The sequence below is a fragment of the Asterias amurensis genome, chromosome 16, assembly GCF_032118995.1.
Source record: "Asterias amurensis chromosome 16, ASM3211899v1".
NCBI lineage: Eukaryota > Metazoa > Echinodermata > Asteroidea > Forcipulatida > Asteriidae > Asterias > Asterias amurensis.
The window spans coordinates 2,295,969-2,317,747 of record NC_092663.1 but is presented as its reverse complement, the minus strand read 5'-3'; the positions used below and the strand labels follow the sequence as shown (position 1 = coordinate 2,317,747).

Sequence of the window (21,779 nt, the reverse complement as noted above, 5' to 3'; positions counted from 1 at the left end):
TCGTGTTACTAGTTCGTTCTTTGCGAGTTGCGTCATATTCACGAAGCACTCGTAACTTCAATCAAGTGCGTAAGTCCCTACTAGTGCTACGTGGGGTGTTTTCGGCTTCGTAGCGTTGTTCTTAAGCCCCTTTTTCAACATTCCTGGTTAACATTTTCGGGCGAATTGAGCTTTATGTCAATAACAACAACTTTTAAAAAATATGTTCTACAATCCTTGCGACATTTTCTCAAACATTGCGAAATTTTGGAGAAGTTACTAACCTTTTTTGTAATCACTTTTTAATAAATTCTTCTTAATTTTTTAAATTTTATTTCATCATTATATTAGTTTTTAATAATAATAATGGGCATTTATGATGCGCCGGTATCCATCTAAACAAGGATGATCCTAACTGTTGGATGGGAAATGCTATTCCCCATGGGCGAATAGGTCTTTTTGATCGCCGGTGCGGTTGGGAGTAATAGTGAATGTCACGTGAAGTAATTTCCACCAATCAAATGACAAGGATCTGTATGCCAGTTATATAATGTGGAATAATTGGTAAACCACAAACTGTAGAGTGCTTACTTGAAATAGCTTACCAGTCAAAATCATATAAAAATGTATACACTCATTGACAGGTTTCCTGCTAATTCTTGCTCAGCAGATTTTGTACAGCACCATAGGCTGCCTAAAGTAGCTCTGTGAAATTGGGCTTGCGATTATTTACTACTACTAAACTAATAATATGACTGTAACTATGTATTTACTATTACTAAGGGAATCAATGTGTGGTGAAGATGTTTTCAACTAGTGGTTTAATCCCAACGAGGCCTGGTTCTTGATAATTTTACCGAGACGAAGTCGAGGTAAATTCTAAAGAACCTGGCCTCGGCAGGTTTAAACCCGCTAGTTGAAAACCGATTCAACGCACTTTGATTCCCATTCATTAATACCCTTTCGGTCAAAAACATCAACACCTTTTGGTCAAAAAGTAAAATAAATGCAAAAATTATAATTGTTCAATGATTTCTTTCAACACAACACGCCTCCAGCTAAGAAATGGTAGAGCCCTCCGCCGCCCTCGGGTAAACAACTCCTTATATGGGAATGCTGTGTTGCGCGTCGCGTGATGTGGCACAACTGTTTCAGCCGTTGCTCTTGACCAATAGGAATGAAGAAACTGTCTTAAAAGAACAAGTGCAAGCTCGCGTGTTACGCCCATGTTTCAACACTTTTTACTGGTCATAAACAAAGATTTATACACACCCACGTGACGCGCTCTCCACCAATAGGAAAAGCGAAACTGTCTGAGGTATTTATGAATAAAAGAACAATTTAACATGATGTCTTTTTTGATTAATTGCCTATAAATCAGTGTAACGATGACATCAACTATTCTATGACCCTAACTGTCTGTGAATTATTTTGGTATATAAAAATGGTTGTGTAATGGGCTATATAGCAACACTTTTAGTTAATAACAACATAATCTAAATACTACAAACTTCGTTACCATCACCTTACAATAACTATTATGCAGAGAGAGAACAAAAGAAGCCCACACAGTGTGTTGACTTGAAACACTATGTTGACTTACACACGTCCACACAATGTTTGTTTAAAGTGTTGAAGAATCTCATTTCCCTTTATACAGAAGCAAGGAATGCCCACATAGTCGATGCATAGAGCTGTCAGTGTATGGACGATTGTTAGTCGACACAATGTTTCAAGTTCCTACATAATCACGGACTTCTTTTGTCCCCAGTTCCTCACTTTGGAACTTGGTATGTTGAACTTAAACCCAAAACTTAGTCTACTTAGTACCACACAATATAGTTTATCACCCACACCTCTTTAAAATGATTTGTAACTACTGAAAATATAAACATGTCTTAAAACTAAGAACAACAATTCCTGCTAGTATTATTTACTTTGTTAATAATACCACACCCCTCTAAAAACCTAGTCATTTCAGCCCCCCCCCCCAACAAAAGCAGTATGCTATGTTCGCAGAAGTTCAAAAACTTACACATTTTGCTCAAAAAGAAAACAGTAATACAGTTTCCAAATTTGTTTGTTTCTTTTATTGTAGTCACAGGAGACAAACGTTAGTTCTGGGGCCCCTGGAAATACTGGGGGAACTTGAATTTAACTATAAAGCTCTCCACATTTTGTTAACGTTTTTTGTGCCTTTGCTTGCGTATTGGTTTTGTGATCGTTGCAGAGTACTAGAGTTAGCTGTCGTTTGTGTGAGACTGTGTTTGTTCGTTTGTTTTGTTCTATTCTGGCTGTGTTGGTGAGGTATGTGGTTGCATTTTGCTTTTTGTGTCCCTTTTCGCAGTGATTTTTATACAGTGCTGTACTTTTAATGATGTACTTTCAATTTTTTTAAAATGTTGTATCATAGTTGAAATTCAGTCTTTATGCTGTGACGGCTTGTGTGAGTAAACCTTTTATCGACCTATCTATCTAGCTATCTATCACACTCTAGAAACAATGTAGGCCTCATGCAGTGACGTCATCGCGCCGTCATTGTCGCAGACGAAAATGATGAAAGAGAACAAACACAGCAAACAACAAAACCTATATACAACTGATTGCCTATAAATGTACAACAAAGCTGTTGCGCGGAGTGTGTCCATAAACTAACCGCTCTTTATGCATGAGGGCGCCCTATATACTCGGATGATCTCATGTGCTAAAGGTGCGCAATTCCTCCATGCTTAGACCTTATCATGGTGCGGCCATCTTGATTTTATCCCATTCAAATCAATGTTAGCAAACTGAGGCTGGAAGGAGAATGAGTCTGGTTCCTTTTCGTACAATGAATATTAGCAACCGTAGCTGTTGTTGGATACAGGGAACATGATCAAGATGGCGGCAGCATGATAAAGATCTTTTTATATATAAGGAAGTCGAATCGGTTTGGATTTAAAGTGCATTTGCCAAATGAGCAATAATTACTCCAATCAGAATAATCAGAGCAATGTATGGCACTGTCGTAGTGACCATGCCAACTCCATTGTCAGGTTTGGTGGTGTCGGGTTGGGTGCCTTCTGGTTCGGTAGTTTCCGGTTGGGTGGTTCCCGGTTCGGTGGCTTCTGGTTTGGTGACGTCACCCTCGGCTGTAACCAATGAGAAGACATTGGTTGCTTGCTTTCCCTCGATGCTGATATACAGGTTGCCGATTGTTTCATTGTTCGCTTTCGTGTCGTTCTGATTAGGCATCTGAAGAAAAAGAAAAAGAAAAACAAAAAGTAGTTTTTGAGAAAAGATAATTTCTCAAACAAATATTAATGATAAAACAGTTCAGCTGGAGCCTTTTATTATGCATCCGAAAGCACACAAAGTGTTAATGCAACGAGGGTGTTTTTTCTTACATTTTTCTTTTGCAAATTCGATGACCAATTGAGTCCAAATTTTTACAAATCTGTTAAATTTTTGGTTCGGAAACACCAAGTGAGTATACTGGTCTTTGAAAACATTTTAAGTTGAAAGTCATACCTGACGTCGTCTACGGCCGGGCAAACTACCAAAAAAGCCTTCTCCAATGAAGATCTCCACGGGGCCCTGTCCCTCGATGGCTGTCAGGTTGAAATCGTTGAGGGCCGAGTTGGGTATCTCGATGGTTTTGGATCCATACATGACTACAGCACCATTAGCTGTTCGGAGAATAATGGTGGTACCTTCTGGAGGTATGTCTTGGACGAAGTTCTGTGTTTGGTTTTCTCCGATTGTACCGTTGAGCTCGGCGAGTGGAGGCAGCTCAGCAGATTCTGAAAACCCAAACAAATCTTAAGCATTGAAGACTATATTTTTTACAAAATAAAGGGTTTCATGGTCGAGCTGTTTAGAGCGTCCGATTAAAGTTCTAGTGGTTAGGTCATCGGGGTGTGGGTTCAACATCAAGTGAAGTAACTGTGTGTCGTAGAGGGAGCGTGGAAAACGGTGTGCCAAGAACGTGGGGGCTCGCATCCCAACCGTGACACTTTTGTCCTTAATTAAGCAAGACATTTACTCATTGCTTCGCCCTTTGGATGGGACGTAAAACCGTTAGTCACATCTTTTTATCGAAAAGAGAAGGGATTCGCCCCGGTGTTCCTGGCTGTGGCTGTTGTATGCGTCCCAGCACCGTGATAGTTTTTCACTATGTTTCGTGACCCAGATGGCTGATCGATCGCAAAATTCTTCAGTTTTTTTCATGTAAATATGGTGGATTACTTGTTAGCCAAAAAAATATGTAATGTTCCTTTAAAGGGACACACCGGCTCACCGTTTACGCAATTAAGGGGTGGAGAATCATAAATAATGTTTTTATACATGGTTGCTGTAAACAAAAATCATCAAAATGTCACGTATTTAGCGAAAAATGATTTTAAAAACCAAAGCGGCCATATAACAAGCTTCAGTTACACGGACTCTTTGAATGTGAATCTTATGTTACAAATTTCACCATTATTTACATTTTGTAGCGATAATTTGAATACATGATCTTTTTCGTCAATTATTCGTAAATAATTTTGTAAAAAAAAGATTTAAATTTGGTTAAGTAAGTTACTTTTAGACGGCTGCAAGTAAAACTAGCCCGGAAGGTCACGTGATTGTTTGTACCACTTTTTGGTTAGAACAATCACGCGACCTGTGTTTTTGTCTTAAAATGCTCAAAAACGGCTTAATTTGATGATTTTTTTTAAAGACTGTTCTTCTTTATTCCTGGAAGACTGTTGAAGTCACAGCTTAGTCTATTTTGTAGCCCAAATAGCCCAATTCGGCCGGTGTGTCCCTTTAATAGACCAGACATTCATGGAAAATACTTACGATCGCATGCGGTATCTTGGAGTATAGCACCGATTGCTGCGATAGCATCAAAATTGCTAACCTCAAACACGTAGATATGGCTCGGTTTGTTTGCAATGGCGTTCAGCTCAGCCTTATTAATGTTTGCCGTCACACCGATGGCAAATATTATGATGTCCTTTTCGCGGGCTCTGTCTGCTGGCACACGGACACGGTCAGCTCCTTGTGATTGACCATCTGTTAGAACAACTGCCACCCGAGGGATACCAAGCTCCCTGGCTCCGTTTGTAACACTGAAACCTTCATCTACCATGACATTCAAAGCCCCCTCCGTATTAGTACCGCCACCCATGTAATTTATACTACTAATCGCCTGTTGAAGTGAACTTTTATCCGTGTATTGGTTCAAGTGAAACTCGATGTTAACAGAGGAGGAATACTGAATGACTCCAACGCGTGTGCGATCGCTACCAATCTCAAATGAATCGACAATGTCATTGACAAATTGCTTGGACGTCTCGAAATTACTTGGTTTAACACTTCCAGAACTGTCAACTACAAAGACCAAATCGATGCCCTTGTTTGTACATCCTGGTGAAATAAAAGAAAATCAACAATTAAAATGGTAACACTGATTGTTTTATTGCCCGATTAGTTTCAAGAAAAGTATCTAATAAAATAAATCGCGTGATGACGTGTATAATAAGTTGACGTGTATAATAGGTTATGTAAAACTAGCTTAATGTACATTTAACTTTACTTACCAGCGAAGCTCGCAACAATCTCAGATAGGAAAGTTTTATTTTGATCTTTGGAAAGATGTTTTGAAATGAAATCAGTCTTCGCCCCCTTGGACTTGATATCTCCACTAATGCCAGTTGGGAGAGATTTACAGGCATTGCAGAGAGTCCTTTCCATAAGAGTTGTGATTTGGTTGTTGTAAGTTTTTATTTTTTATTTTAAAGAGTGCCAGCTCTGCTGAATGAACTAGAAAATAATTACAAAAAATATCCCCCTCATAAAACATCACCCCCTTTGAAACACAAAAACAAAAACGCCCTCTTGGTTGTAAACAACCTACCTGGTAATTCTGCAACTCTTTCGGAAAAATACGTCACATCACCAGTAGGAGGATCGTGTGGGTAGTTGTCTCGCCAATAAATTGCTTGTTGCTCCACAGACCAGCCCTGTAGTAACGGAGTTAGAAAAAACAGCAAAAGAAATCACTTGTAAATTTCTTTTTGTGTAGTGTTGGATCTGTGAAAAGAACTATTGGCACAATTTCATAGAGCTGCTAAGCACAAAAATTTGCTTAGCATGATGACGCCAGTTTCTTCCTTGATAAAAACAGGAAAACCTACCAAATTTCCACGTGATTTTCAGGATAAGCAAACAACAGCTGAATACAAGTAACAAGCAATAAACAACAAACGGAAATTTGGTTGGTAAAGGAAGAAATTTCATGCAAAGCAAATGTGTGTGCTTAGTAATTACGGAATTGGGCCTGATGGTTGACAAATCACAGTTTTGATCAGTATGCTCTGATCATCTTAACAATGCACAATAAATTTCTTTCGAGTTGTGTTGGTTCTAATAAAAATTACTTGTTGTTCCAAATTAATATTTATAAGACATTAATGAAATCATAAAACAATGCATATTTCAATACATCATATAAAATATAAAGATCAAAGCGAGACGGGCAAAACAAAAACTGTAAAAAACCAACCACACACACACCCCAACAAAAAAAACAACCAACTACGATTAACCTTGACTTTTTAAACCTGAAATATTTTTTTAAATTTTTTATTAAATGCTCAAGTATTTTAAAAATGGTTTTCAAGAGATGAGGGGAACCCACCCCGCCCCTAAAAGGGAGCCTTCATTTGCATAAACGTGACGTCATGTCGGTAACCCGAGCCGTTGGGCCCCCTGGCTGTGCATATAGAGACGTGTGCACTGTGTGGCCTGGTACCTAGGCGCGTGTAGTTAGGGACCAGACTCTTTTTGCCGACGATATGTTTGAATTCCCGACGTGACGTCGATGGTAGGGGAGCGGTAACAATCCACAAAAGGGGGGGGGGGGGGGGGCATGACTTATTCGCTAATTACGCAAGTGAGATATGTCGGGGAAAAAACAAAACACATTTTATTGATGTTCAATACATATATCCGAAATAAATGACAGCAAATATAGCACCCCTTTAAACTCTACCACCATGCACGGGGTACACAATTCATGAGACTTACGTTATAAGAAATAAGTTTTTATTGTCATTTATTCAGGGAGAGATACCAAACGTACACCCTTTGATAGCCACGATATCAATGCCACTTACCGGTGGAATGATCGGGTTGGCGTTGTGAAGAAATAGACGGGCAGCAAGACCGGAGTACAAAGGTTGACGGCAGTCTTCCCAAGTAGACTGGACCCATTTTATCCCCAGGTAAGTTAAAATCGCCAAAAATATATCACTGTATCTGTCCATGTTTAACATGCCCAAAGTAACATCAAACATATCACGATCGACACGCCATATCCCACCGTAGTAGTTAGGGTCAGTGCGCTGTGCAGTGCCGAACTGCGTTTCTACCCATGCTATGCGAATCAGAATCCTGTCGTGCGGTTCGAGTTGGCTGGCCTGTTCAACTATTGCTATCTTGCCGATGGTGGCATCTACGACATCAGGACCGAAAGCTCCTGGGACGATGGTGTTGTCCGTACCAGCCAGTGATTGCTTGATGAAGCAAGCGACCATCAAAGAGCCCAATAGGGCAACTGCATGCAAAACAGTTTAGAAACACGATTAAAATATTTTTTATTTTAAGATAATAGTTGCTTGTTATAAACGCGCATCCGTTATCAGTGACGCTCAAGGCTTTAACAGCAATATAGGTGTGCTCAAGATACTGTTTTAATGTCAGAAAGTTGCAAGACAATTTAAAAATATATATATCCTGGTGTCATGTGTTTTCAGTAGGATAACAGGAAAAAATTTCACAATCAAAAACTGAATGTTTTTTTTTCAAATCATCTATCCAATTGTTTAACAATAACACTTACACTTCCTGGTGTGTTGAAATTTGTGAAGTTTTGGTTTTACGTTGCGAGAGACAGTCCACCATTAACAGTGCTTATGCATGCATGACATTGGAGCAACGTCATATGTTTTCACACCTTTCATTGGTTGGTATTTTATTGAATATTCCGAAGCTAGTATGGCGTGCAAAATAAATCAAAAAGATTATTCAATTACTATACTTAACAAATTTAATTACATTTTTGTCTCACGGCATTATGGCTACTATATTAGAATCGAGATAAGGCATGGTGGTAAAACATTCCACCCCTTAAAACACACACACTTCATAACAATCCGTTTCCCCCCATTTTAGACCAGTTATGTTTTGTTTCAGGAGATAAGAAACCAAACTATGATATATTTTCTTTAATATAGACGTAATATTTTTTTTTACGCTTATCGGAATTTAGTTACAGTATGCAGTTAATAAAAAATAAAAATTGTTGCCATTTTCACTTAAAATATTTTAATTTTGTCATCATACTGGCACACCATAGAATCCCAAATAGTAACCACCTCACGTGATCCATCTAGTGACTAAAGCAGAATGAAACTCAATCTAGCAGATAGTAATTTTGTTTTGAACTTTTGAGGTTGGATTATGTTTCTTTGACTCATTTGAATGTTGGCATAATAATGCACTAGTGATCTGTATCAAAAATCAATCATTTTATAAATATTTGAGCACAACCAACGTCAGGAAACTTTATTCTCGGCATGATTAAGCCTGATGAAAATACAGACCGTGAGTAAACTGCATAGCTTCTGTCACTGGTGCAGCTTGCACAATCTCGCGGTAAACGGTAATCAAAGTTGGGGGGTTCGAAAACATATGAGGGTCGATATCGTATGACGCTACGATATAAGAATGCTTTGAGATTATTTTTATGTATTAATAAAATAGGTGTGCTGAAGCTATTGGTTAAATCTCAGCAAGTTTGAAAACAATTTGTCAAACTTATCAGACGGCTTTCAAATTAATTCTGTGTCGTAAGTAACATGGTATGTGGTTAAACTACTGGTTAAATCTCAGCGATTTTGTAGTAAGAAACACGGGTGAGCTGAAGCGACTGGTTTAACCCTGCATTCCACGCTAAGCAGAAAAAATACTATCTGTTAAGCAGGCCAGGAAAAACATGGCACACTAATACACTGTGTACACACTATACACCCAACACGGGGGATTCACTGTTGCATAAATGGACTCTAAGCATCCCCACCACCTTTCCACCTTTGAGGTGGGGGGGGGGGGGGGTTGGAAGGAGGATGACAGGTAAAAAGATCTTCTTACTCAAGGCCCATTACTTTCTGAACACATTTATGCCCGACTCAAAAAGAGGTTACACACGATTGACCTTTCTCTTCAGACACTCCATTCAAAAAGTCAAACAAAATCCCCCATCCCCGCCCCCACCCCAACCCACCCCTGACCACCATAGTAAACAACTCTTAGGAAGCTTTGGTGAAGCTTGCCAGCTGGCACACAGTCAAGTCTGTCCTACCTGTTGACAGACAAGTTTGTTGCTTGCCATTTCCAGCAGTACATGTCTATGGGGAAGTCCCCAGAACCTTGGACCAGTGTCACTTGATATGAACGTAGAAGATAAACCCGATAACCTAGGCCACTCAAATTCTCCATTATGTTTTTCAAACGTATAATGAAGGAAGTCATGAAAGGAAGGCTTTCTACTCCATTCACGAGAGGAGTAATTAACAAAAATGCTAATTGTGCCATAAAAAAACATGGCTAACTCACTTAAAGGAACACGTTGCCTTGGATCGGACGAGTTGGTCAAAACAAAAGCGTTTGTAACCGTTTTTTATAAAATGCATATGGTTGGAAAGATGTTTTAAAAGTAGAATACAATGATCCACACAAGTTTGCCTCGAAATTGCGTGGTTTTCCTTCTACTGTGCGAACTAACATGGTCGGCCATTTATGGGAGTCAAAATTTTGACCCCCATAAATGGCCGACGTGTTAGTCGACAAGGTAAAAGGAAAACCACGCAATTTTGAGGCGTGTTTGTGTGGATCATTGTATTCTACTTTTACAACATCTTTCTACCCATATGCATTTTATAAAAAACGGTTACAAACGCTTTTCAAAGACCAACTCGACCGATCCAAGGCAACGTGTTCCTTTAAGACACACTGTAAAAATATATTAGTAAAAACAACGCTAATTAGTCATAAGGGACATGATTTTGATGCAAGTTAGTCAAAATCATGTCTCATACGACTAATTAGCGTTGTTTTGACTAATATGTTTTTATGTTAACAAGTTTGAAAACAAATTTTGGTCAAACTTCTCAGAATGTTTAAAGATTAAATCTGTGGTAAGAAACATATAGGTGTGGTGAAGAGACTGGTTCGATCTCAGCGAGTTTGGCGACAAGTATGTTCAGAATGCTTTGAGATAAATTCTGTATTAAGAAACATAGGTGAGCTGAAGTGATTGGTTCAATTTCAGCAACTTTGAAGGCAAACACTTTTCAAACAGAGAATGCTTTGAAAGTAGTTCTTTACTCAGAAACATATGAAGAAACTATAAAATAGTAAACTTGCGGGTACAACAATGTGTAAATCTCTTTTGTATGAGTGTTGGCTTTGAAAAGTGCCGGTGTGGTATCGATGTTTCGAACAGTATACTCTGCCTGTCTTCAGGAGAAACATGTGTGTCAAGCGAATTTGGAGCCTTACTTATGCCCTCATGTTAAAGGCAGTGGACACTATTGGTAATTACTCAAAATAATGATTAGCATAAAACCTTACTTGGTAACGAGTAATGGGGAGAGGTTGGTAGTATAAAACATTGTGAGAAATGGCTCCCTTTGAAGTGGAGTAGTTTTCGAGAAAAAAGTAATTTTCCACGAATTTGATTTCGAGACCTCAAGTTTAGAATTTGAGGTCCCGAAATCAAGCATCTGAAAGCACACAACTTCGTGTGACAAGGATGTTTTTTTCTTCTTTCATAGTTATCTCGCAACTCCGACGACCAATCGAGCTCAAATTTTCACAGGTTTGTTATTTTATATGCATATTATGTTGAGATACAGCAAGTGAAAAGAGTGGTCTTTGACAATTACCAATAGTGTCCACTGGCTTTAAAAGTCACTAAAAGCTACAGAACATAATGAATGATACAGACAATCATCGTTTCAATAAATTAATCAAAAGGAGGGAACTGGAAAAATAAAAAGGCAGATTAATTTTTTTGCTAGAACTTTTAATTTGTTTGCCAAAAGACCCACCTTTTATCAAGCCTATCCCCATGGTTAGTTGAAGACTGTTCTTTAGTGCGGTTTCGTTGATCAGGAGGCTTCCAAAATTAGTGATGACAAAACTATTGCAACTCTTGATTAAATACTCCTGATGGCGCAGTTGTCAATTTGGGGCCCGTTTATTGGATGGTTGTGCTTATGTACACGAACTCACCTTGTTGTCGTTGCTGTGGTTTCAAGAAAAAACACGTCCGGTTCCAGGAATCGGGATATTAATAGAGAAGGGTTCATGTTTTTTTAGTTCTGTTCGAGGTTTGAGTTGAGTGGGAACTTTGCCAGATGCATTGATATGCTAATTTATGTTTGTAGTTCAAGTTTTGGTTCGATGTATCGCATTAATTGACACAGTTAGCGCCAATGAATATAAAACGAGATTACATTTATCATTGTTATAGAAACAACCCATATTTATGCCCAAAGGGGAAAACCAACGCGATCAAAGTCCGGACTGAAAACCCAATCTACACTGTTAAAAAAAATGTTGTTAATTTACAGTAGTTTGTTTTGTCAATTGGCATTACGGAGGCTACTTTTGTCTACAGAAGATTCAACTGTGATTTTCCACTGTGCATCAACATCAGAATCTCCTGTGATGTGTACTGTACCTTCACAGCACAATCCACTGTAATTGATGTTGGCTAAAATGTAGAAGCTCTGTGGCACAACAGTAGATTTATTTGAAGGATTTTGTTCAACATATTGTTTTGTACACGAACAACTCTCTGCGACAGAACATACACTGCTTTCTGCGCGTTTACGTTGAATCTCTGTTATGTCACATAGGATCACCAATCTTCTGTGTATACACAATGCTTTGTTTTGCTACCTTGACCACCCTCTCATTAATATAATTCAAACAAGAAAATAAAAGACATATCACACACGTTTTATCTCAGTTTCACAAAACATTAACAGTTTTTTCAACTTTAATTGAAATTCACTCAAAATAATGCAACTGTCGTCATAATGTACACAAGGAATAATACTTTTAAATACTTTTTTTTTACATTATAATTTATTGTTTAAAATGACTTAAAGGAAGGGAAATGACCAATTCAATTTTGGTAGAGTCCCCTGTGATTGGGGGAAAGTTACAAGTCTCTACTCTTGTAAAATGGTGTAAATTGCCATTGTATTCGATAACCATTGCCCCGGAAAGTTATCGAATACAAGGGCCATTTACATCATTTTAAAGTGAGGTTAGAGATATTTTTCCCCACTGATCACATAAGGACTCTATCTATTGGAAAAGAAGGAGTACATCACAAAAATGAATTGCTCATTTCCCTTCCTCTTTAAATAAGTGAACAACTCTGCATGTTTTAACTATTACACATTACCGACTTCAACCAGTCTCTATTGTCCATAAATATTGCATCAATAACAAAAACACGATTCGTACTACGTTTGTGTTCAATTCATAATGGAAATTGTTTCAAGAGAAACTATTAATTAGGGGTAGGTTCATACACTGGTGATGACCTTGATAACAAATGGTGTAACATTTTCAACCTAAAGACTACTGTTACAAAGATGATCATGGTTGTAAGCATCCTGCGAAATGTTTTGGTCTGAAGTGCCCCTTTATCGAAAATCAATCAAAGTTTGCCAAAAATTTGAACCCCCAAAGGTCGGCTTGAGGCAACTTACATACAGTTTCAAATGATCGGACAATGGAAACACTGGCTCAGTATTTCCAACTTCATAAGTATAGGCCTTTTGTCTAAATTTCTGCCAGTGCAAATGTGTACTGAAGGTGATGTTTTTGAATAAAATTGTGTTTTTCACATTGTTTAAAATTACTTAAAAGGGAAGATTTTTTCAGTCTTTAATGATTATACAATTTCAATCTGTCTATTATAAGCATTGCAGCAATAATACTTATAAAAACATTAAATACAGTACATACTTGAACTGGTTCCAAGAGAAAATGTTCATGTTAATTTTGCATCGGTGATAAAGAATTATAATTGTGTGTTTTTATCCATACACTGATGTAGATTATAAGCACTGTATACCCAGTACTGAGTATGCAGTGCTGAACACATCAGTGCATGGAGAAAAACACAGATATTAAGCCCAACAGGGTAACAGCGAACATCTGTAAAAAAAAAAATTCCCCCAGTTAGTGTTTTTTTTTTTACATGTTTGTCACACCAAGTAAATTTTATGAAATTTCAAAGCTTATTTTTATTTTTTTTATTTATTATTTATTTTTATTTTTTTTTTGGGGGGGGGGGGTTATGAACTGAGACAAACCTATCCTACTTTATTGCTTGTTAATTCAAGAGTGAAACAGTTAAAAACAGTTAAAGCGTTCACTTTAACAAGAAAACTAGCTAAAACACTCAGGAATTTTGTTACATACACCATGTAGTGCCGTTTAAAAAAAAACCATTCAACTTTAGTGCTATCTGAACTGTTTTACTTCTACACCACCCACATTTCTTCAAAGTCTTTCAGCTTGGTACAAAGTTGTACAACTTTGTTATTGGGCCCTCCTTTGGTGTTGGAGGACCTCTTGCTGCCTCTTTCCGGTCTAATCTTGAACAGCAGTCTGCACATAAAAAAGATACAAAACTGTACATTATACACATCAATCTAATTCTGTATGCCAGTATCCACTTTAAAGTTGATTTGTATGATTATGCTTATTTGTCATACTCGTTGATGGGCATTGTTCTAAACAGATTGTAGTCTTAAAGGAAGTTAACAGTAGTAAATACTCTTGAGGGAAAATGTTTGTTAAAAAATGTTTGTTTTCTTTTTTGACTATTGCTCTTAACCCTGCGCTGCACCATGCCAGTCAAAAGCGTCTATCCCCCCCCATCGTACAGTCAGCTGCAGTACGGTGTGAAATTGCGTGTAAAACTAATTTGGCTGCTCACAAACTCTTCTAACATGGTACCATTAGACTCAAAAACGTTCACTGAATCCACAGAACAGAAAAAAAAAATGCAAACAAAATGTTCATGGGGGGTAAGCACACTCAGAAAAAAAACAACAACTAATTTTTGCAAAAATCCAACTTTTATGCTCCATTACACTATTGCACTGTTTGCTGCAGTACCGTGTAAAATAAGTATTCATTTCGGTTTACACTTGCATGTCTTAAGTCACACAAGTTTGGCAGGTAAACTAACTGGAACAAAAGCGGTTGTATCTTTGTTGGCATTTATGAACAAAATAATTGTGGTTGATTTATTCCAACAGTTTTACTGAATTTATTGGATTGTGCACTGTAGACTTAATCACACAGTTAAAGAGGGTCTTTAATGTCAAATTCAATTTTGTGATATACTTATTTTCCAAAAAATGCCTCCTTGGATGGAAAAGACTCATTAGTTGTTGATAATCCAATGACGTCATGTTTCAAATTGAAGTCACGAATGAACCAAAACAACCGGTACAAAAATGAACCCATTTTTCTCTTGAATGATGTCATGTAGGATGTTTTGAACGTTGACAAATTTTGCACTGGAGGGTATCGAATAGAATGGCAATTACACCACTTTAACATGAGGTAAGAGACTTGTAATTTTTTCACCACTCACATGAGGACTATATCTATTGGAAAATGAGTACGTCACATTAAAGCCGCTCTTTAAGTGCAGTTGAACTGCAGTTGTTTCCACTTGGCCAAAATGAAGAATAATACAAGTGCTTCAAAATAATTACCTTTGCATGAACTCAGGAGTAGCTGCAATATTAGGTGGGTATTGTAGATTGAAAACATAGAACACCACGAACCACATCTGAAGACCCTTGAGAAGATCACTGCAATGGAGTAGTGGATTCCTTTCGATGCAGACTGCACATTTTGCGCTCAGGAAGGGGTTGTCACCTGCAGCAGAAACAAGCATTTAAACAAACATCAATTTATTTGCAAATGCAAATAACAAAAGGACCAGTTTAGGTTATAAAATGAGGTATTTTTTTTTTACCAAATCTTTATTTACATCTACCCACAGTTAATATTTTTAAGACACACGGGGTAAGTCTAATGAGCATAGGAAATCTGTGGGCTTAAAATGTTGAATCGGTGACATTTTTTGTTGACCACAAAATATTGCAGTATTTTTCAGATGATCCAGGGTGTGGGAGTTTAAGTTTTTAAGAAAAATGTTGGCAAGTTCACTTTACAATTTCAAATATGAGCACAAAGCTGTAGACAAAATGTCTTATTGGAAACAATAAACCATCTGATTTAAGATTGATTTTATTAAGTATGGGAAACACCATAGTTCCATCAGTAATACTATACTTATCCTTGTAAGCATATGCACAAAAATTTAAGTATGATTGATTTTCAACTCAAATGTACTTCAGGTGAGAAAATTATCATTCAATGTTCAAGTTATTATTAATGGTTAAATTAAATTGGGGAACTAAAATGTCAGTTATTTTCGAAGGTATTTTTTACCTGCATAGGCCAGTACAGGACTATCCGTGTCACAGTCAAAGTCAGAGCTTCTTGCAGTTTCCTTTATACAGAAAGAAAAAGAAAACAAATCACAAACATGTATAACATTCAAAATATATAAATACCAGAGGCCATTTACAACATTGGTAATTACCATGACACTGCTATACTTTGTGTCCCTTTAAGCTGTTGTCAGCATTTCTCATAACAAGAGCATACAAAACGCGATGAATTTTTCACTGGTTATTTCATGATATTAAAAAGTAAGGGTTTAATATTGATGTTGTACTTGTACCTTTTGTCGATAAACAAATGCCGAATATATCTGGTTAAGTCAGAACTGGAAGATGTTCCCACTTGAAAAGTATTTAAAGAAAACTTTCAACTGATCCATTAGTTATTAAATAATTGGCGCACTACTTGAGATCGCGGCACAGTTTTCATTAACGGAAATTGGTCCAGCGCGCGCAGCGCCCTCTAGCGGTTGTGAACAAACCTACTACTACAGAACAGTACTACACAGTACTACTACTAGCAGTAGCACTCAATCGACAAAAAGATACAAACAAAATGGATCGTCACTTACTATACCATTACCAGACCAGAGGCCAGTTTCACAAAGATCTCAAATTGATCGTAACTTCAAATCAATCGTAGTTGCTAAGTAAAGTGTGATGTCACAATACAAATCTCTATGGTGATACTGAAAATTTGTCATGCGATGAATTTTATTGCTTTGTGAAATCGGCCCCTGGCATGCCAGGCTAAAAAATGTGTTTTAATGCATCCTCATCTGCTCATATGTTCACCACAGTGAGTTTAGTATAAATCAGCTTGCCAACCAAGTAAAAAAACAGTAGTAAGGTTAATAGGTAGGCCTAGGCCTAGTGTAGGAATTTTTAGTATAAAAAATTGTTACTGAAATAATCACATTCATTTTCATTTTACTGAATTAATTTGCTGATTTTTAGTTGTAATGTAATGTTACTAAGAGTAAGACATCTATGTATTGTCAGTCAGACTCAGATGATCGACTAGACATGTTGTAAAATACTACTAGTAAACTAGAGCCAGAGGGTAGGCTAATTTTAATTAACTGAAATTGGAAAGCTAGTAAAGCAAAAGACAAGACATTTCCAGAACCAGAAAAACAACTTTATAATTCATGTCCATGGACCATGGCAAACAACAAATCATCCCAAATCCACATGCAGCCTGTCTGTGTGTGTTGTGTTGACGTTATGCATGCACACACACAAACACACACAATCTGTCATCTATCACGTCTATCTGCATCGATCTGACGATCGTCTGTCGCTAAACATGATAAATTTTCCAATTGTCATATTTTATGTTCAAGCCTAACGAGCGTTAGGCTTATGTTAACCATGTGACTTACAATAATAGTAATAATATTCATATTAATAACACAGAATAGTGTTCTTAATCTTACCTGTAATTTTTTTGTCGTGGAAACTGATCAGCAAAGGTCAAGTACAAACTCTTCCAAAAGTTAAGTGAGCGCACAATGTGACGTGATGGTGGAGAGAGCGCACGCGCACAAACGACGGCGGAAGATCCAGCCGGTCTGAACCAGTTCCTGCTGATCACTTTTTCCCCTTTTTGCCGCGCACACACACAGAAGACGACAAGAACTTCGTAATGGTACCCGTCTTCTCTTTGTTTAATGCAAAAATTTGAGGGCCACCAGGGAAAAATCACTGTAGTGTGATACGCTAGGGGGGACGATCTCTGTTAAATGAATTTTGTATCAATGAACCAAGGAAAGTTCAGAGCTTTCTAGTCCGACACCACAATGTTCCTATGATAGTAAATGCAATGCTTTTTTACATGAGTAGGGGCATATCCTGTAATCTTCGGACGAAAATTAGCTCTAGGCTACTAGGGCCTACGAGTCTTCATTCCAATTTTTACTTTACTGAGTAGCCTACACCACACATGCCCGCCCGCGCCACACCGATGATGAGGGCCGTAGTTTTCCCTTTCCAGCACTGATATTAAAGCCTAAATCCGCAGTTTATTATAGTGGCTAAGAATGGAAGGCAATTAGCTGCTATATCAGAGTGCAGTTAGTTCTGTTAGAGGACAACCCGGCTGTTCAGAAACAGCAGAATGTGTCAAATCCTCAAGGGTTCACTGTACCGTCACAAAATGTTCCTACAACAGCAGACTTACTTTAAATTTACAGAGAATAGGAGCACACTGTTTAGAGACTGCATATGTTTTGTATATTCACAGAGAAATAGGAAAACGGCAACTTCTGCTGTTCATTTTTGATTCTTTCCAACAAAAAAGCTACTGTGAATTCACACAAATTTTTTACAGTGTACGTGCAAGGCGTCGGGTGGGATTTCAAAAACAGGGTTGGATTAGTCTTATCTCGAGTATAGGACGAGTTATTCGTCCTAACTTAGGACTACGTCTTTTACTAAATTAAATTGATTAACTGGTAAATGCTTTTGGACATTGAAATAAATGTTTACAGCTGATTTTTTTCACATCGTGTTATTTTGGGAAAGATTCATTTTCAAGTTGAACTATCACTTTGTACACTCAACTGTAGGTCCCGTATATACAATTAATTGACTGTTAATTCGTAAAAATAATCTACTTTTTCATCAATTGAGTGACGTCACAGAAAAAGTTATAAAACTTTGAATTGAATTATTGTTTAGAGTTACCATGCACTTTTAGCCGGTATGTATTAACGGGAGCGGCTTTTCCATGTCACTTGATTCTCTGTTTGCTGTTGAATTCCTTGTCACATGAGACAACTTTTACAAGCAACATGAAGCAACCAAATGCAGTGCATTTTGGCAAATCATGAGTCATTTCCCAAACTTTGCCTAACGATCTCAAAAAAATATATGCGACCATTCAAATAAATGTTAATTTTTGTACTCTCTTTTTGGAGATTTTCGCAAGAAAGGGGCCCAGTTTCATTGACGGTGGGTCTTGGTTGCCAGTTGTCTGACATGGCCTACGGCTATAGGTATGACGAACAATGTACCTAGTCAATCGCGTCACTCCGAACTTATTTTCAAAGAAAGTTATGACAAGGTTTTTTCTTCAAATAAAAGATACACAAACCCTCTATATAGGATATATACAGAGCGCATGAACTTCGGTGAAGCTAAACCTTTATCGAGGGCTTCCTTAAATATAGTAATGTAAACACAACTTCAAGGAAATCAAATTCAGACTAGTTACATTCGACGTTTAGATAGTTGCTTTATTTTCCTCCCGGAATTTTTATTTTTAGCTAAAAAACAACTTTACAAGCGGAATTCGGAAAAACAGGGATTTGATTTGTCCGTTTTAAATCGGATATAGCTTCTTTTTTTTTAACCCCCATCCTCAAAACAACTCCTTTTTTTCAGCAGCCAATCACATCCCTGAAAAAAACCCACCTGAATATAAACCCAAAACCATTGCACATAGCAACGATAACTGACAATACGCCTGACAACAAATGCCGACAACAAGTTTTAAAGGTTTTGGTAGTTTTTGTATGACACAAAACATGTCCACAGATTTACACAAGGCTTACAAGCTATAATAACATAAAACTTAAACGGTTTGAAGATAATGATGGTAGAATTAACAAAGCTTATGGGCAATTCCATGGTTAGTTTCGTTAAACTTTTAGCTGCTTAGCACAGCTCGGCGGTCTCCAATATTAATATGAAAGCCTACCAAGTCTCCATTTTTGTACCATGGCTACATGTTACCCAAACCTACATGCATTATACAAAAAAATTACAAATTTCTAGACACATTTATTCGGTTGTTATGATAAGTTTAATTTTGGTTAGTTACGTTACAAAAAAGGGACATGGAAAAAAAACGCTTGTCTTTTAACAAAAAGTTTCCTCACACAGGAACAAACTTTACTATTTCTATAACTACAAGGGTACTAGCAAGTGTTTTGGTAAGGAAAAAAATATATAATAACTCTCATCAGTTCCAGGCATTGCCCCAAAATCGTGGTTAGTTGCGTAACAGTTACTTACGATACACTTTGTCCTTGGCTAATATTATTTGTAATACACCCCCATGTACTTGCACTCGCAGCTCTAATCTGGTCTATATTAGTAACTAATATGCAATACTACACTATCTCAATTTTAAAAGCAAAAAACAATTGAATAAAATTATATTTGGTAATATAATTGCAAAAAAGGTATAAAAAGCCATTATCTCGCCAAATCAACCAGGGGCACATTATACATGTCTTTAAAGGAACACGTTGCCTTGGATCGGTCGAGTTGGTCTTTGAAAAGCGTTTGTAACCGTTTTTTATAAAATGCATATGGGTAGAAAGATGTTGTAAAAGTAGAATACAATGATCCACACAAACACGCCTCGAAATTGCGTGGTTTTCCTTTTACCTCGTTGACTAACACGTCGGCCATTTATGGGGGTCAAAATTTTGACTCCCATAAATGGCCGACCATGTTAGTTCGCACAGTAGAAGGAAAACCACCCAATTTCGAGGCAAACTTGTGTGGATCATTGTATTCTACTTTTATAACATCTTTCCAACCATATGCATTTTATAAAAAACGGTTACAAACGCTTTTGTTTTGACCAACTCGTCCGATCCAAGGCAACGTGTTCCTTTAAAGGCAGTGGACACTATTGACAAAGACTGATCTTTCTCAAAAACGATGTTACTTCAGAGGGAGCCGTTTATCACAATGTTTAACAAACACTTGACATTCCTCGCTCATCCGAAATGATTATCTCGTGAAATCAATAAAACACCAGGCTTGCCAAGGTTTGTGGTGAAATTGGATCCGTCAAAGTTAACCGCCATTGATGTTGAACCTCAAACAAACGGTCTGCTTTTTAACTTTTCAAAAGATAGAGACCATTTTCTTTTAGCAAAACAACATCCAAACATTCATGTAGGATTTGTTTCTATCTTTTTGTTATTCAAGTTGCCTGACACAGAAGGCCTGAAGGCCACTGGAAGGTGTTGGCTACAATTAATTTTTTTTATCCAGAAGCACATGTATAAAGCACATCGCTAAATCTGTAAAGATTAATTGAGCAGACTATCATCAGTGTCCTTTTTTCCCCACACCCTCACGATCTTGTCCCCCCATCCCCGCATTTTGTTTCTTGCCTGCTTCTTGCCCCCTTACTACTTCCACAAGGAACTGCACATATGAAGAATTTAAATTGCGAAGCATTTGTTAAGACTTGCTTTCCAATACATGATTCTCATTGACATTTCCCCATCATTAAGATTTATCTCAAGCAGAGTTAAGTTCTATCTTAGCTCTTTGCGAAATCGGCCCCAGGAAGAGAACAAGTTCATTACAATTGCTTCTTTTTTTTCGAGCACCCCAATGAGTAATGTTTCCTTTAACCTTTTATAGCATGAGAAACATGATGTCCCTCAACTAAGTGTGTAGCAAAAGGTCTTGAAGGCTTCAGAGGACAACGATGGAAACATCAGAGTCTTCAAGGCATTCTACACATCAAGGAATTATGGATAAACAACCAGGCTCCTTTCCTGGAACCTGAAGATGAGGACGTTCCAAACAGTGCACAATGAGACCGGTGAAAGGTAAGAAAAAGTGAACATGAAAATGGTTGTTAGTAATCTATCCTACAGGCCTATATGATTTGAGGCACTGCATGGTGAGGTATAATGTATCAATATATATTTGGTTTGCGGTAACACCATGTGTGTATTTACTTGCCAGGTAGAGTTTGTTCTTAGAGAACCGTTTTTCTTTATTCTACTACCGCTTAGTAGATTTATCGGATGTTCGGGAGACTTCTCAGTTCTGAAAAGAACTGTCCTGCTTATAACTACTACCCAGGCAAAAGGTATAGAAAATTGGGGTGTCTGCCCGATAGTCTGAAGGTCCGTTCATTCGTTAGTCCAAAGGTACAATCGTCCGAAGGTTCGATAGCCCGACTGCACAAATTTCCCATAACAGGGGGTTATTAGTCCGAAAATGAAATAGGGTTTGTTAGTCCAAACATTTGATGCGATAGTCCAAAGGTTCATTGATCCGAAAGTTCACTGGTCTAAAGATTCGGCAGTCCGAATTGCAATAAAAAGGTTGAAGATTGAACCTAATTGTCAATTTGGGGACTATTGAACCTTAGGACTATCGAACCTTTGGACTATTGAATTGAACCTTCCGACAAACAAACCTTCGGAC

General features: G+C 37.6%; 1 protein-coding gene and 1 long non-coding RNA gene across 3 annotated transcripts in view; both read right to left on the bottom strand.

Moving 5' to 3' along the window:
• Positions 1-259: 259 nt before the first annotated feature.
• LOC139949283 (uncharacterized) overlaps positions 260-21,779 on the bottom strand; it is a 222,441-nt gene continuing 200,921 nt past the window's right edge. The window contains exons 1-6 of one of the 2 annotated variants that reach the window (XM_071947692.1): positions 11,121-11,278; positions 7,125-7,564; positions 5,864-5,969; positions 4,804-5,373; positions 3,490-3,761; positions 260-3,213 (exon numbers count right to left, since the gene is read on the bottom strand). In XM_071947692.1, the coding sequence (XP_071803793.1) occupies positions 2,917-3,213; positions 3,490-3,761; positions 4,804-5,373; positions 5,864-5,969; positions 7,125-7,564; positions 11,121-11,142 (1,707 nt within the window). In that variant the 5' untranslated portion in view covers positions 11,143-11,278 and the 3' untranslated portion in view covers positions 260-2,916. Of the gene's footprint in view, positions 3,214-3,489; positions 3,762-4,803; positions 5,374-5,863; positions 5,970-7,124; positions 7,565-11,120; positions 11,279-21,779 lie in introns of those variants that run through there. The other variant, XM_071947691.1, reaches the window with a different exon arrangement.
• LOC139949285 (uncharacterized) lies at positions 13,373-17,108 on the bottom strand. The gene is made up of 4 exons (XR_011787539.1): positions 17,027-17,108; positions 15,574-15,634; positions 14,829-14,994; positions 13,373-13,707 (listed from the first exon to the last, which is right to left on the bottom strand). It is a non-coding gene; the product is annotated as an uncharacterized lncRNA (long non-coding RNA).